The 14,540-nt window shown below is 39.9% G+C and overlaps 1 protein-coding gene across 1 annotated transcript; it reads left to right on the plus strand.

The window, feature by feature from the left end:
• Positions 1-811: 811 nt before the first annotated feature.
• On the plus strand, positions 812-1,732 carry LOC145665337 (zinc finger MYM-type protein 1-like). The gene has a single exon (XM_081732636.1). The coding sequence runs from the start codon at positions 812-814 to the stop codon at positions 1,730-1,732; it is 921 nt and encodes a 306-aa protein (XP_081588762.1).
• Positions 1,733-14,540: the final 12,808 nt, after the last annotated feature.

Here is a 14,540-nt window from a genome sequence, read left to right on the forward strand (position 1 = left end):
TTCCTTACAGTGCAAAGAAAACGCATGTCTCATATATGAAACTGGTACCGAAACTGTGATGTCCGGAGAAAACGTACATTCGCCTCTAGAATAATCAGATACAAAAAATCAGTGGATAATTCAGAAGTTTTGTTTGTTGTAAAAGCGGCAACAATGCTGTTTTCACGTGATTTGAGTCTTTGCGGGAAGCACCCACGAAAATAAATCAATGATTGTAAAATGTTTCTAAATAGCAGTTTGTGTTTTCTGAGTGGCCCCGAACCATTTGTTTCACGATTTGGTTACAAATATACGGAATGAAGAGAACGTTAATTCCTTATATGCACTCAGAGAAAAAATCAAGACTGCAGCAGAACACCGAACCTATTATTTTAAAAAGATTTTGTCACACGCCATTATAATTGCGCGCAATAATAAGTAGCAGAGTGCTTAGCGAATTTCCAGAAGGAAACAAAACCAGTAGAAAATGAACTACAGGCAAATGTACCTCGCCAGACATTTCCAATTACTCTACTGACTATTATAACGCCATAAATATGAAGCAGGTCATTTTTTGGTGCAAAAGCTATCGAAAATGAAACTAAATCAGAAGCAGGGTCATCTGTATCAACATGTGTAGAAGGTCAAGAAGAAACGTCAAACATCTGATTTCCACCATGTTGGTGTTGATTTCCACCATGTATCAGACCTTGGCGATACAAAACCCGCTCAGCCGCATCTTGCAAATTTTCCAGATTTCAGCATTTCTGGTTCAAGTCGACGATTTTGTCCAATATGGTACAAAACGTGGGATTGGCTCGAGTATTCTCTTATGATAGACGCTGCCTTTTGCTTCCCATGCCGGAAATATCCGTCAAGAAACAGTGATCCCTCATTTGTGCAGAATGGTTTCAGAGACTGGAAGCATGCAACCGAGAAAAATAAGGGATTTTCTCGTCACGCCGATTCTGAAACTCATAGGCACGCTGTGGCTTGCTACTTGGAGCAACAAAAACTTGAGGGCTCGGGCGAAACGGTCGTGAAGAAGGTGTGTAGTGATGTAATTATGAATAATAGGTACTATGTAAAAAGTGTGATGGAAGTTATTCAATTCTTGGCTGTAAATCAATTGTCCTTTAGGAGAGATTCTGGGTATGAGCAACTCGGAAAACAATCAAGTGTTTTGTTCTTAAATTTGTTTGAATTTAGTATTCGTAAAGATCCGAAATTAGTAGAAATTGTCAAAACTATCCATGCCAATGCAACATACATTAGTCCAGATATTCAGAATGAGATAATTCGTTTTGTGGCAAAATCTGTTAAGAAGAAAATAGTAAATGAAGCAAGCGAAAGTACATGTTGTTCATTACTTCCAGATGAATCCAGAGGCAAGCAACGAATCGAAGATTTGTCTGTCGCAATTAGGTACCTTGTGAATTTTCAAGTGCAAGAAAGATGCATAGCTATACTGAAGTTGGACAAACAAGACGCTGCCAGCATTAAGAACGCCATTTTAGATTGTTTAAGAAATGTAGAATTCAAAACCGACACGATAATAGCACAGTGCTACGATGGAGCACCTGTCATGAGTGGACAGAAAAATGGAGTGCAAGCTCTTTTGTCTGAGGATCTGAAGAGGAATATTTTGTTCGTTCACTGTTTCAATCACCAATTACATTTAGTTATTTGTAGAGCCATTGACCCAATTCCTGAACTGAAAGAGTTCTTTGATATTTGTCAACAATTATATTAGTTTTTCAGAAAAGACGCGTTGCAGCAGATTACGCAGGAAGGAGTTTAAAGCGATTGTTGGAACAATGTTGGACTGGACATCTTGATATAGTGACTGTAATTCATGACGACAGGTTTCATATATTAAGTGCACTGATGGCAATTCAAACTTTCCGTGAAGAACACGCCTCAATGAAAGTTAAAGCTACTGGTTTACTACATCAGATCTCCACTAAGACTTTCTGTTTCCTTACTGAGCTCATGTTCAGGGTTCTTGGATATCTAGAACCGACAAACGCACTACTACAAAGAAGAGATTTGGACATTGATGCCGCTGTGAATTTAATGGGATCGATAACGGAACAGCTCAGGTCTTGCCGGCAAGACGAAGGAATATTTGAAAATATCCTTCATGATGCACAGTGGTCCAGAGACCCTCAAAACCTGGCCAAAATTACATGACGCAAATCTGGGAACTAGTAGTAGTGCTGGATAGGCATTGACCTTGGGCAGTCATATCGACATGGGTGTTTCAAATAATAGCTTCCCGCAGTCTGTGACTGGCGTCCAATGTAAGAGGTTGCCTGTGCACAAAACAGCAGTTGTGTATCAGCTAGGGACAACAGAGTTACCAGTGTTGTGTTATGTATGTCCTTCGTCAACTGAACAAGGGGGTCAAGATATATGATATATGCAAAGCTTATACTTGCTGTTGGTGTGCGTAGGTGTGTGATGTGATTGCAGTGTCCTGTTGGAATAAGCGTTAAAGGTAAGAGTAGCAAAGGAAACAAAAGTATGCGTGTATTTTTGTGTTTCTAGACTATTTTTTTGAGTGAAGCCAAGTGAAGCTCAGATGTTTCTCGTACATGTGAGCCCAATATCCTCGGAGTTAGACACTACAAACAAACATTGCTCCATTTTGCTCGGTTGTGTAAAATCGAGGGATGTTTGTGGGAAGCTGATAGTAAACAAAAATGTACGAAGTGACTGAACAACAAGGGTAAACTGTCGTATATATGGAAATATGTTGTTCTAAAGCATTATGTCATGAGAAGTGTAAATCCGAAACCAGAAACATGCTAACAGGGTCAGTTTGTAGTTGAAGTAATGAAAATAAATGAAAGTAAGGGGCGGGCGGACCCTCTGGGAGGCAAACGTTTGATATTCATTCGTTTGCTATTGTCTCATAAACGATTGATTGATTGATTTTTACGTTCCGTTCAGCAGCGAGGCTATATGAGACGTGGACCTACTGATTAACATGGAATCCGAACCACATGAGCTCCCGTCGGGAATCGAACCCGGGTTTCCCGCGCCAAAGGCGCGTTCGCTAACCGCGTAGCCACGGATGTCTCATAAACGAATAGAGATAATGAACAGTAACGTACTATGACCATAGACAGTGGCGTATTTAGGGGGGAGGCTTCCGGGCTTAAGACCCCCCGAAATCTTACTTGCTATAGTGAAGTATATTAAATATCTTGCAGAATTTTCACATTTTCAAGCAAAACCCTCCCCGAAAGTTAGCAAAGCCCCCCCGAAACAAAATCGTAAATACGTCACTGACCATAAATAATGTTAGTCGACACAAAGGAGATGGAAAAAGCACCTTCAGTATTGCCATCTGTAGATATTCAGTGTTGCTAGACTAAAGGTTTTCAAAGAAAGCTGGAGTAAGGTATTGAGTAGACAAATGAAACCAACGGCATTTCATAATAGAGTATGTATTATACGTTGAATGTGTGTTCGACTTTGCAAATAATGCTCTCATTGTGTTTGTAATAAAATAGTTGTGACAAAAGCTATTCAAACTAGCTAAAAGCAGGTACAATTGAAACGATTGGAAATTGAAACCCTAATGACGAGAAATTGTGCATGAAGGAGTAAATAGAAGACTATATGTGATGTCAGCACATACATTGCCATACAAATCACAATGACAGACCTCAGCAACAGTGTGTTGCGTGTATAACAGAGTTATGACTTACAGTATCAGTAATTATGATAATCGTAATGTGACGAACAGTATAGGTCATTAACCCTCGAGTAGTCACGCCGCGGTCAAAAGCACCGCAGGGAAATTATTTTCGATCTAGTGTCCATTCTGTATATCTGACAGACTTCTCCGTCTAGCTAACCTTGCCCCTCACCTTCCCGAACATTCCTGCTCAATCACTCCGTTATCCGTTGTTTAGTATAACTATTAGTGATTGTTTAGTGATTCTGCGGTGCTTTCCACCGCGCGCGACTAACCGTGTAATGTTTTTTCTCAGTGTTTCGCTCTGCACGTGACCTTTGCTTTGGAGATGTTTTAAGCTTTATGAACATAAATATTATTTTAATGGACAGAAGAGAGGTCAACAGACTGTAAAATAATTCAATGTAAATTTGATTTGATTTCAATTTAGCGCTCTTTCCAGCATCAAGGCTATGTAAGACGTGGACCTACTGCTTAACGAGGGATCCGAACCACATGAGGTCCCACCGGGAATCGAAACCGGAAGTCCCACGCCAAAGGCGTGTATGCTAACCGCTTAGCTACGAGTGAGCTCTAATTCAATGCAAAATGCGCTGTGAAGCTTTGTTTTAGTATTATGTTTATATAATATATTTTTAACTAGTTTACTATTGTATTTCTAATTTTAGACGAACCAGAGTTGACAAAAACAAAAGATCGTCATCGGATTTAGAATTTTTAATAAAACCAGTGCGTAGCTATCTATCTAAAGAAATATGTAACGAAAAAAACATTGTATTCCAAATGAGAGAAAAAAGGACATGTCTAATTGTAGGTTTCACTAGTAGTTATTGCTGTAAAACTTATTATAATAATAAAAATATTATTCCCTCTTAACCCATTGCCCGCCAAAACTCTTGTATCGTTGTTAATGTCATAAATGTGTTTATTCATAACTGTTTGAGATATAAAGACGCAAAATTAGTGTTAAAATAGAAATAGCCGATATAGTTCAGGAAATACAACCCGTCCCATTTTTGGGACAATGGCAGAATATGTAAGCATTTTATATTTGCATTTCACAAACGTCCTTGAAATTGGGAAATTTATGAAATTGTTCCAAATGAATACACATTTGCACACTTATTTGTTTTACATACATGTAATTCTAAATTACTTTATTGTTATCCTAAAGGAGTTTGTACACTTATATTGAACTTATCTTTATGCATTTGTTAGTTCATCTCTCTGTTATGATTCCGTTTCACAATGAGAATTTCATTTTCTTTATCAAATCTATGGTCCATGAAACCACGTTTTGTTTCTTTCTCCATCTGATTGCTGTTCATCAAAGGGCAAGGGTCGATCTCACTACTATCTTACTTTTCTAATAAATTCACAATTTCACCCACTGTGAGGGTAAGCTTATACAATGTCATAGTGTTCTACGAAATGCAACCTTCGTTATTTTCCACCAGCATCTAATTATATCTTTAGAATTACCAATATTGGATAAGACTGAACTATAACTCACATAGGAAATAATACTAACGTAATCAGCCAATGTCCCAATTTTGGGACGCTTGAAATAAGTATATGAGAAATTTAACTAAATGCATTTATGTTGCATAGCAGACGATCATATTACTTTGAGATACATTTTGTCATAGAACAAACGTTATTTTATTGAAAATGCGGTACAAATATTACGCTAAAACGGAAAAAAGTTTGCACAGCTGAAAAATGCAAATTCGACATAACGTGGCGCCGTATCTTGGCCATCGTATTAATAAAAGTTTGCAAGTAACTTCTGTATCATGCAGAAGAGACGGTAAACAAATGAAAGGAAATGAAATATTTGAAGAATATCTTTCCAAACACTTTCAAAATATAGTAAAAAAAAACGTCCCACAAAAGGGACAATGGCTGATAATGGGTTAATCAGAAAATGTACAAAATTACGTTTCTAATACAAGAAAAATGTTTAAAACGATATTTGCATCACATTATGTTCGTGCGGTCCTTTTGACCGCGGGCGACTACTCGCGTTACTTTTTCAGCGCGACTTCTCGGGGGTTAATGCTGAATGGGCATTTTCTTTTCGTTTCAGACATGGCGTATCACATATCAAGACGAAAACTTGTCCACGTTTTACGAGCCACTGCAGGACGCAGGTCTGCAAAAAAGAAGCACCTTGTCACGTTCCTGAGGGAGGAAACAGCAGTGGAACTAGCAGAAGAAGCGAAGCGAACTGTGAATGAGTTTTGCTACCAATTATTTCAGAAGCTCGATCAGTGCAACAGCAATTATGAAAGATTAGAAGGGGAACATGGGGAGTGGTTGAACAATGCGTTAGTGTTAGTGCTTCGACCGGACAGTGTAGCTGAGCCTGAACCTTCTTCGTCAATAGAAGGAAGGGGAAGGCCGCATACAGGCTTCGCGGCGAGCAGCGAGCGCTCGAAGCGGAGAAAGACGGAGTCATTACGATCGTCGGCAGAAAGTGGTGAGTGTCTTGTATATGCGGCTGCTATGAAATACAGAGAGGAAGGTGAGTTGGAAAAGACCAAACTGCTGCATGAAATGGAAAAATCACCAACCAGGGCTGCCAAAATGAGGAGGGCTTGGACGCAGTCACAACAGACAACTGCAAAGTGTTATACTGCGGACGAAGCTCTGGCTTTGCTCCTTGAAGGAAATCTGACACGCCATCAGTACCAGCTGCTGCGAAACGGCGCAAAGAACTTATCATGTGATATATATCCTGCATATAATCATGTGCTTGACGCAAAAAAAGAGTGCTACCCGGAAGTGATCGACGTTACCGAGTCCCAAGCGGAGGTGTCCCTGCAATCGCTGCTAGATCACACAGCTGAACGAATTGTACAAACACAGGAGCCTGTGCTAGAAAGAATTCCAGCAAAATATAGTGTGTCACTTCAGCTCATCGCCAAATGGGGATGCGATGGTACTACTGGACACGCTGAATACAAACAAGTTGCACAAGAGGAGGGTTTTACAGACACTGACATTGTGTTCACGTCAATTGTACCAATTCAACTGTTCTATGAAAGGAAGGGATTACGAGTCGTAGTGTGGCAGAATCAGCGGCCATCATCCCCGAGATTCTGCCGGCCTATAAGGTTGCAGTTTAAGAAGGAAACAACTGAACTGATACGATAAGAATTTGAATGTATTCAGGAACAAATACGAGAACTGATGCCTAGCCAAATCACCATCGCAGGAAAGGTATTTGAGGTCACACACAGCCTGCATTTCACAATGGTTGACGGCAAAGTCTGTAACGCGATTACGCACACAAAATCAGCACAGACCTGCTATGTGTGTGGCGCAACGCCAAAGGAGATGAACACATTGACAAAGGGCCCTAAGCAAGTAAAACCTGACAATCTTGGCTTCGGACTGTCTCCTCTTCATACATGGATCCGTTTTATGGAGTGGCTGCTTCATGTTGCATACCGCTTGGATCTTCGAAGATGGCAAATTCGTAAAGAACACAAACCGATCATGAAGAAGAAGCAAGCCGACATCCAAAAGGCCATGAAGGCCCAGCTAGGGCTGATCATCGATGAACCAAGGCAAGGCGGAAGCGGTACTTCAAATGACGGAAACACTGCCCGTCGTTTCTTTCAACATCCCGATAAGGTTTAATTCATAACAGGTCTGAACCGGGATCTTATCGAGAAGTGTGCTGTGTTGCTTCAGGCTTTATCTTGTGGGCTGGAGATAGATCCACGTAAATTTGATGCTTGGTCAAATGATATACTGGAACTGTACCTTCAACACTATTCGTGGTTCTACATGCCCGCTTCAGTGCATAAAGTTCTTATTTATGGATCCGCAATTATCAGTCATTGCATATTACCGATTGGGCAGATGTCCGAAGAGGCCCAGGAGGCCCGAAACAAGCATATCAAACAGTACAGGGAACATCATTCTCGTAAGTGCACACGAGGGGACACGTTGCGAGATGTATTTCTGCGACTCCTGGTCACAAGTGATCCCAAAATCTCGACGCTTCGCGAATCCATGACACAGAAGCATAGGAAAAAGCAACTGTCTCCAGCTGTACTCATACTTTTGAAAGATATAGAGGCTCCGCACGCACAGTCTTCTGATGATCAGTCCGAATAACTGTGTTAAAGACTATTAACTGCCTATCTGTCACGTTGGTTATTGTTCTGAACAAAATACTTGTATTGTATGTATACACGACTCCAAAAGTGCATTACCACCTACAATTCTCCTTTTCCTGCAATAGCAGGCAACCCAAAAAGCTCGGCGGTTGGGTTGGTTGCGAATTCGAAAGGCGTTGGACTAAACCTCAAATTTGTCACAAATATATCAGTGTGGCAAACTGCAAATAAGGGAATAAAACAAATTGTTAAGAGTGACAATTTTATTATTGTGACGGAGTTGGATGACATCAAAAGTTACAAAATGACTTACTTAAGCAGTTCAAACAAGATGAATGGTAAGAAACAGATATCAGAAGAAAGCATTTCTCTCTTTCCCCCCATCCCACCCAAAAAAAGAAACTCATAAAAAGAAAAAGTTACATAATATAAAAGTTTCATATAAAAGCCTAACAGCACAAAAACAAATATTTACACGAAACAAAAAAGAAACAAACACAGAATAGGGGACACCAGTGGCGTAGCAGACTTGCGGCCCTCCCATGGAAGATAAAGAGACGGGACCCTAGCTGTAAACCCCATTGTTATAATAATAATAATAATAATAATAATAATAATAATAATAATTATTATTATTATTATTATTAAAAAGTCGTTTCCTTTTCTAAATCTCTGACTCTGACTCAGAGCATGAATGCATATAGCGATCATGTGTGCACCTTTTGTCAATTAGCGGTCCCAAAGGCCAAAAGGGATGGAAATCTCCAAGAGAGAGAAGCAAAAAAAATTCTTATGGTAAATTCTAGTTCAAAGTTCGAAGTACTTGCTTTTGCACGTGATTTTTTGTTTCTTTTTTCAAGGAACAAAAAAGTTCTGGTGCCTAAGAAATTACATCATATAATATTGCAAATTTGCTAGTGGATGATTTACATTGCAATGTTTGGTAATAAAGATATTATGATTAGAAAACAATCTTGCAAAAAGTAAGTTTAATTTCTTCATCCATTGCAAGTCTTAGGGGACCTTTATACCTCACCTCCCCACTCCCCGAATATCGATATCGAAAATTTAGAATATATTCATGTCCATATATTTGCGATATCGAATGTTAATATATGATAATATAGATATCGATGATAGCGATATATCGACATATCACAGGCCCAGATTCCGAGAAGTGATGCTTGAAATATACTGGAACCAACAATCAAATTCTAAATAAGTTTTCCATTTCCGTATCCAATGTTGAGGGGGAAGGGTGGGAGTCTACTTAGCTAAACAGGCCATATCAATTATGTTCTTAAATCAGCCATTGCACCCACTATTGTCAAAGTGTTAAGTCAGCCATTGTCAGCGAGTTACCCCAGTTCCATTTGAAGTTTGAATTGGAAACCTGAATTACAAAACATCCCAAGTCCACTCTTTTTCTTCGTATTTTTCGTTTTCTGTTTTCTATGTTAGCACCTATGTTTCAGGGCTATTCACTTGCATAATACGTAAGTCCAAATCAAAACTTTTTTAAAAAATTCAAAATAATTTCAGCTAAACAGAATAGCATTCCAAGTATAATCTTTTTGTCTTTCTTCTAAAAACAAAAAAAAATGTACTCTGGTGGACTTCGGATGTTCTGCAATTCAGATCTTCAATTTTATTCACGGTCTTTATCCATCTTTAACTCGCAGGCTCATTGCTTTCGTAAAAAGCATTTGTTGTATAGATTAAAATCAAAAATGAATTAATCTATATTCTTGGGAACTTACTGTTGCACCAACACACATATATACAAGGTGTTACATAAAGGTACGGCAAAATTTCAGAGGTGGATTCCTTATGGGTAGACAAGCAAAATCGTTCATATGACCATATGTCGGGAAATGTATCATTACAGAGTTACGACCATTGAGCCGCCTAATGGTGGAAATAGTCATATTCTGATCGCTCCTTAATGTGACTCAATTTAAACCTCAATAGCTCAGACCCTAATTAACCTAGTAAGATATTTTTGGTATCTATGTATTTCTAAAGGACGATGCTTTCCGCCTATATATATAGGGTGAGTCAAAAGTCTTTGGACACCTGCATAAGTTTTAAAATCGACGGGAAAAGTAAAAAGTGATGATGGGAAAAGAGGTTTGATGAGGGGCTGCAACTTTTGGAGTGTATGTCATTCATGGCCGCCATCTTGAAATCTGCCATTTTGGATTCAAGCTATTTTTCTAAATGGGAAGAAGGTGTACGTCACATCAAATAGCACTAGCTTGAGCTCAGAAAATTAGTGGTGTAATCTTGTACAGTTTAGAAGTTATTAATGTTCAAAAGTGGGAAATTACCTTGTAACTGACCCAGTTCTCTCTGTTCCAGGTGATCTAAAATAGGTCTGACACGTGAACAGAAGATCGAAATCATCCTTATATCAGTGGAACGCAGCTACCGAACAATAGCAGCTGACTACAACCGACGGCACTCAGACAGAGAACCGGTATCGCACAGCACGGTGGCTCACGTGATCACCAAATTCCGAGAGACGGGCTCTGTTCAAGATAGGGCACGTAGTGGGCGACCAAAGACTGCCACCAATGAGGAAACTGCAACGGTGGTTGTTACGTCATTTGTGAAAAGGCCTAAACGAAGAACCCGTCGTGTGTCCCTAGCATGTCCAATAAGCCAATCCTCCGTTGTCCGGATATTGCACGCCAATCAGAGGCATCCTTACAAGTTGCACATGCAACATAAACTGAACGAGGATGACCCTGATCGCCGGTTGGAGTTCTGCGTGTGGGCTACTGAACAACACGAACTGAATCCTGCGTTTGTCAAGGGCATGCTGTTCAGTGACGAGGCGTATTTCACTTTGAACGGGGAAGTTAATCGACATCATTGTCGATACTGGTGTGACGCAAATCCGAACTGGGTTGACCCGAGTCGAGAACATAGTCCAGCGAAGGTGATGGTGTGGTGTGGCATATGGGACACCCGCATCATTGGGCCATTTTTCATTTACAACACCTTAACTGCACCACAGTATCTGATGCTGTTGCAGGATTTTGTGTTCCCTGCCACACTGAACGCTGACGCATTTTCCCATTTTATTTTCAGCACGATGGAACCCCTCCACACTATAGACTTGGTGTCCGTCAATGGTTGGATGAACAACTGCCACGGAAGTGAATTGGTCGCCGTGGTCCCGTGGAGTGGCCGCCCAGATCCCCTGACTTAACGCCCCTTGATTTTTATCTATGGGGACATCTTAAGCAGATAGTGTATGCTGAGACAATCCGTGATTTGAGACACCTGGAGGAACGCATCCAACAAGCCTGTGACCAAATTTCAGGAGACATCTCCTCCGTGTGCAGTCAGAGTGGTTGCGGCGACTACAGTTGTGCATTGCACGGGATGGCCAACACGTAGAACATGTGTTGTAGCATTCAGTATCAAGATAATTTCCCACCTATGAACATTAATAACTTCTAAACTGTACTAGATAGGAAAAACAAATTACACCACTAAATTCCTGAGCTCAAGCTAGTGTTATTTGATGAGTCATACACCCCTTCCCATTTAAAAAGTGACTTGAATCCAAAATAGCGGATTTCAAGATGGCGGCCATGAATGACATGCACTTCAAAAGTTGCGGCCCCTCATCAAACCTCTGTTCCCATCATCACTTTTTACTTTTCCCGTCGATTTTCAAACTTATGCAGGTGTCCAAGGACTTTTGACTCACCCTGTATATTTTATGTATGTGTGGGAGTACCACGGAGGACTGGGAGGGTAATTACTTGTTTTTTAATTGATTTTTGAATAAGCATTTTGGAGATGGCATTTCTTGGGGATACACTCATAAAATGCATATAAGCGGAAAGCTTAATTTTTGCAGAACACATTGCTACTAAAATTACCTTCCTATCTTAATCAGAGTTTGATATATTGAGGTTTAAATTGAGTCACATTAAGGAGCGACCAGAATGTGACTATTTCACACCATTAGTCGGCTCAAAGGCCGTAACTCTGGAACGATGCATTTCCCGACATATGGTCATCTGAACTTTCTTGCTTATCTACCAATAAGGAATCCACCCATGAAGTTTTGCCGTACCTTTTAGTTACACCCTCCATATACAAGATCCGTTTTGTTGATTTACGAAATCACTCTTTTTTCCTCAATCAATTTACAAAACGGGTCTTGAATGAGGTGGTCGCACTAGTAATGACATCCCGTAGCGTCGTTACGTAACACACACAGTATAAATAAAGCTTCGAAACCACAAATGTTCTGCCGCAGATAATTCGGTAAGGTGTCTGCTTGTTGAGTGGGCAACCCAGATTCATATCACGGCTTCTACGGTTTGCTTTTTTTTCCTTTCAAAATACATTTCTATATGTTTATATTTCTTCTTAATAATTACTTTCTTGCAATCTTAAATTAGTCGGGGTTAAATAGTCAGAAGATTAAAATACATGTATGACTACTTTATCCGTGTGTGTGTGTACTCATATATGTATCTTTACATATTTGTTTCTTTCTTGGGGCCGCGGTGGCTCAGTGGTAGAGCGTTCAACTGGGGTGCTTGGGGTCTCGGGTTCGATCCCAGTCCTCGACAAGTGAACTTTGTGGTGGACAAACACACCGTGTGCGTGGGTTTTCTCGGGGTTCTCCCACTTTGTTCATTCCACCATTTCATTCATTACCCATCATCACCGTCTCCTTTAGCCTAACCGGCATAATCGTGGGACGTAAAACTCAAAGATTTCATTTGTTTCTTTCTTTCAACTAGTGTTGCCACGAGACGAGACAAAAACCTTTGATACGAGACACGAGACGAGACAGACTACTTGTTTCGTCTCGTTTCCAAGACGAGACGAGACGTCTCTTGAAATGCCTCGTATCGTGTCATGTCTCAAAAACCTTCAAAGACAGTTTTTGAAATTGTTTAAAAATTTATTAACTCGGAATAAATTATTGCCTTCGAAAGTATACCAGCGTTTTTTTCAAATGAGGACTATCCTAAAAGAACAAGGAAGACCTAAAGTTATTTTTTAAATGATTCTTACAAACAGCTTTTATTTCCTTTTTCTAACCGATTCAAGTTTAAATATTTAGTGATACTGTTCCAGATTCAAGTAAAATGTTAAACCATTCTTTGAGATCAGTGTTTCAGAAGATTTCATTCCGAGGGCTGGTGGTTATATCTATGTATAAAAATCCTTTATAGAAATACAAGTTCTCTTAATGCCAGTTTCATCAGCAACTAACCATTGTTTCATGAGTTTTCTCGTTCCGAACAAAGACAGAAACGTGTAGGCCTTTTTCTGTACTGAGTTTGAAAGGATGCTGGTTTGACAATAAAATTTAGTTTCGTTTTATTGTTTTATGATGTTATTCGAACCAAAGTCATTTTTGAAATCAGAAAATCACATAGGCCTTCTTATTTTTTGAAGTGGCGCCAGAGGTTTTGAAAAAAGGATTTCAGAATAAGTGGCGAAGGCTTGCCTTTCGACTGTACCGACGATATTGACAAATATTCCTGTCGTAATAATTCATTACTGGAAACCATTGGCGCCCGAAGAAATTTTTAAGGGGGTCATCTCCTTGATTGCTATATTACGCCTGGTATTTAATATACGTAGTTTGCTATATTACACATATATATTTTCGTGAGCAAGGGGGGCCGGGCCCCTTCCCCCTCCCTTCGGGCGCCCGTGGTCGAAATTAAGTAGTCGTTGTTTTAAGCAGTGTTTCTTCCAGATATGTTTTTGGGGTGCTGCCCCCTGGAACTCTGAGAGTGCCCCCGACGGGGAGACCAAAATAATACATCTATAATAGAATAATATCAGCAGTACCCCCAGAATCCTAAATATAACTCCCAGGAACATTTTTTCTGAAAGAAACACTGATAGGAAGATTGTAGTCGTGTTGTGTGTTGTGCTGATAACCAAACGAAAGTGGTTAAAAGCTGTAATTTTAACCCCTTTGTATAACAGCTCCTTTTTGTGGGCCTCATCCGTTCTAGTGTTGCCATATATAGAGTCCGAAGATATGTGACGAGACGGGACAGCTTGAAGTCTTCTCTCGTCTCATCTCGTGGAAACACTACTTTCGACCATGTGGGTCACTGCCCCGATCTTGGAAATGTCCTCGAAGGGATTGTGCTAGGAATAACAGATTTTATTCGAACTAAATGACTGACTCCAATGCAACATTGTTCCAATTTCACCTATTCGCAATGCAATGGAATAGACAAACATACGTTTATATGATTACGTGAAGGCGTTCCGGTGTTCGATTCCTGGTGGGGGCACTCGGTCGAAAAATTTAAAAGTTTTTCAGGCCAGTCACCCTGAATGAGATTTTCCTTGGTTTTCCACATTCACGCCAGGAAGATGCCAGGGTGATACCTTAGGTTTCAGATCACTTCCTTTCTTCCCCAATCTTTTCTTCCTTCCCTTTCCCCAGAAAGTGTGTTCGCCTAGAGACGTCATCCCTCGAACGTGACGGGCTAAATTGTCTCAGATGCCGAAAGCCCAGAAATCTAAATCCTAAATCCTAAATTTACAAGGTTACTTCTGGGGAACATTGTTACTTCAAAATATATTTCTATATGTTGATATTTATTATTATTAATTGTTTTCTTGCATCTTTCCTACATTATTCTAGATTAGTTACCATCGGTTAGTTTAGTCAGATTATGTATAGTTAAGTATGTTTACCGTTTCTTTTC

Source organism: Thermobia domestica, chromosome 11 (genome assembly GCF_964235325.1).
Source record: "Thermobia domestica chromosome 11, izTheDome1.hap1.1, whole genome shotgun sequence".
NCBI classification, from domain to species: domain Eukaryota; kingdom Metazoa; phylum Arthropoda; class Insecta; order Zygentoma; family Lepismatidae; genus Thermobia; species Thermobia domestica.

Bases quoted from the DNA above. Each gene is read 5' to 3' on its own strand.
- LOC145665337 (XM_081732636.1), top strand. From the start codon at position 812: ATGATAGACGCTGCCTTTTGCTTCCCATGCCGGAAATATCCGTCAAGA.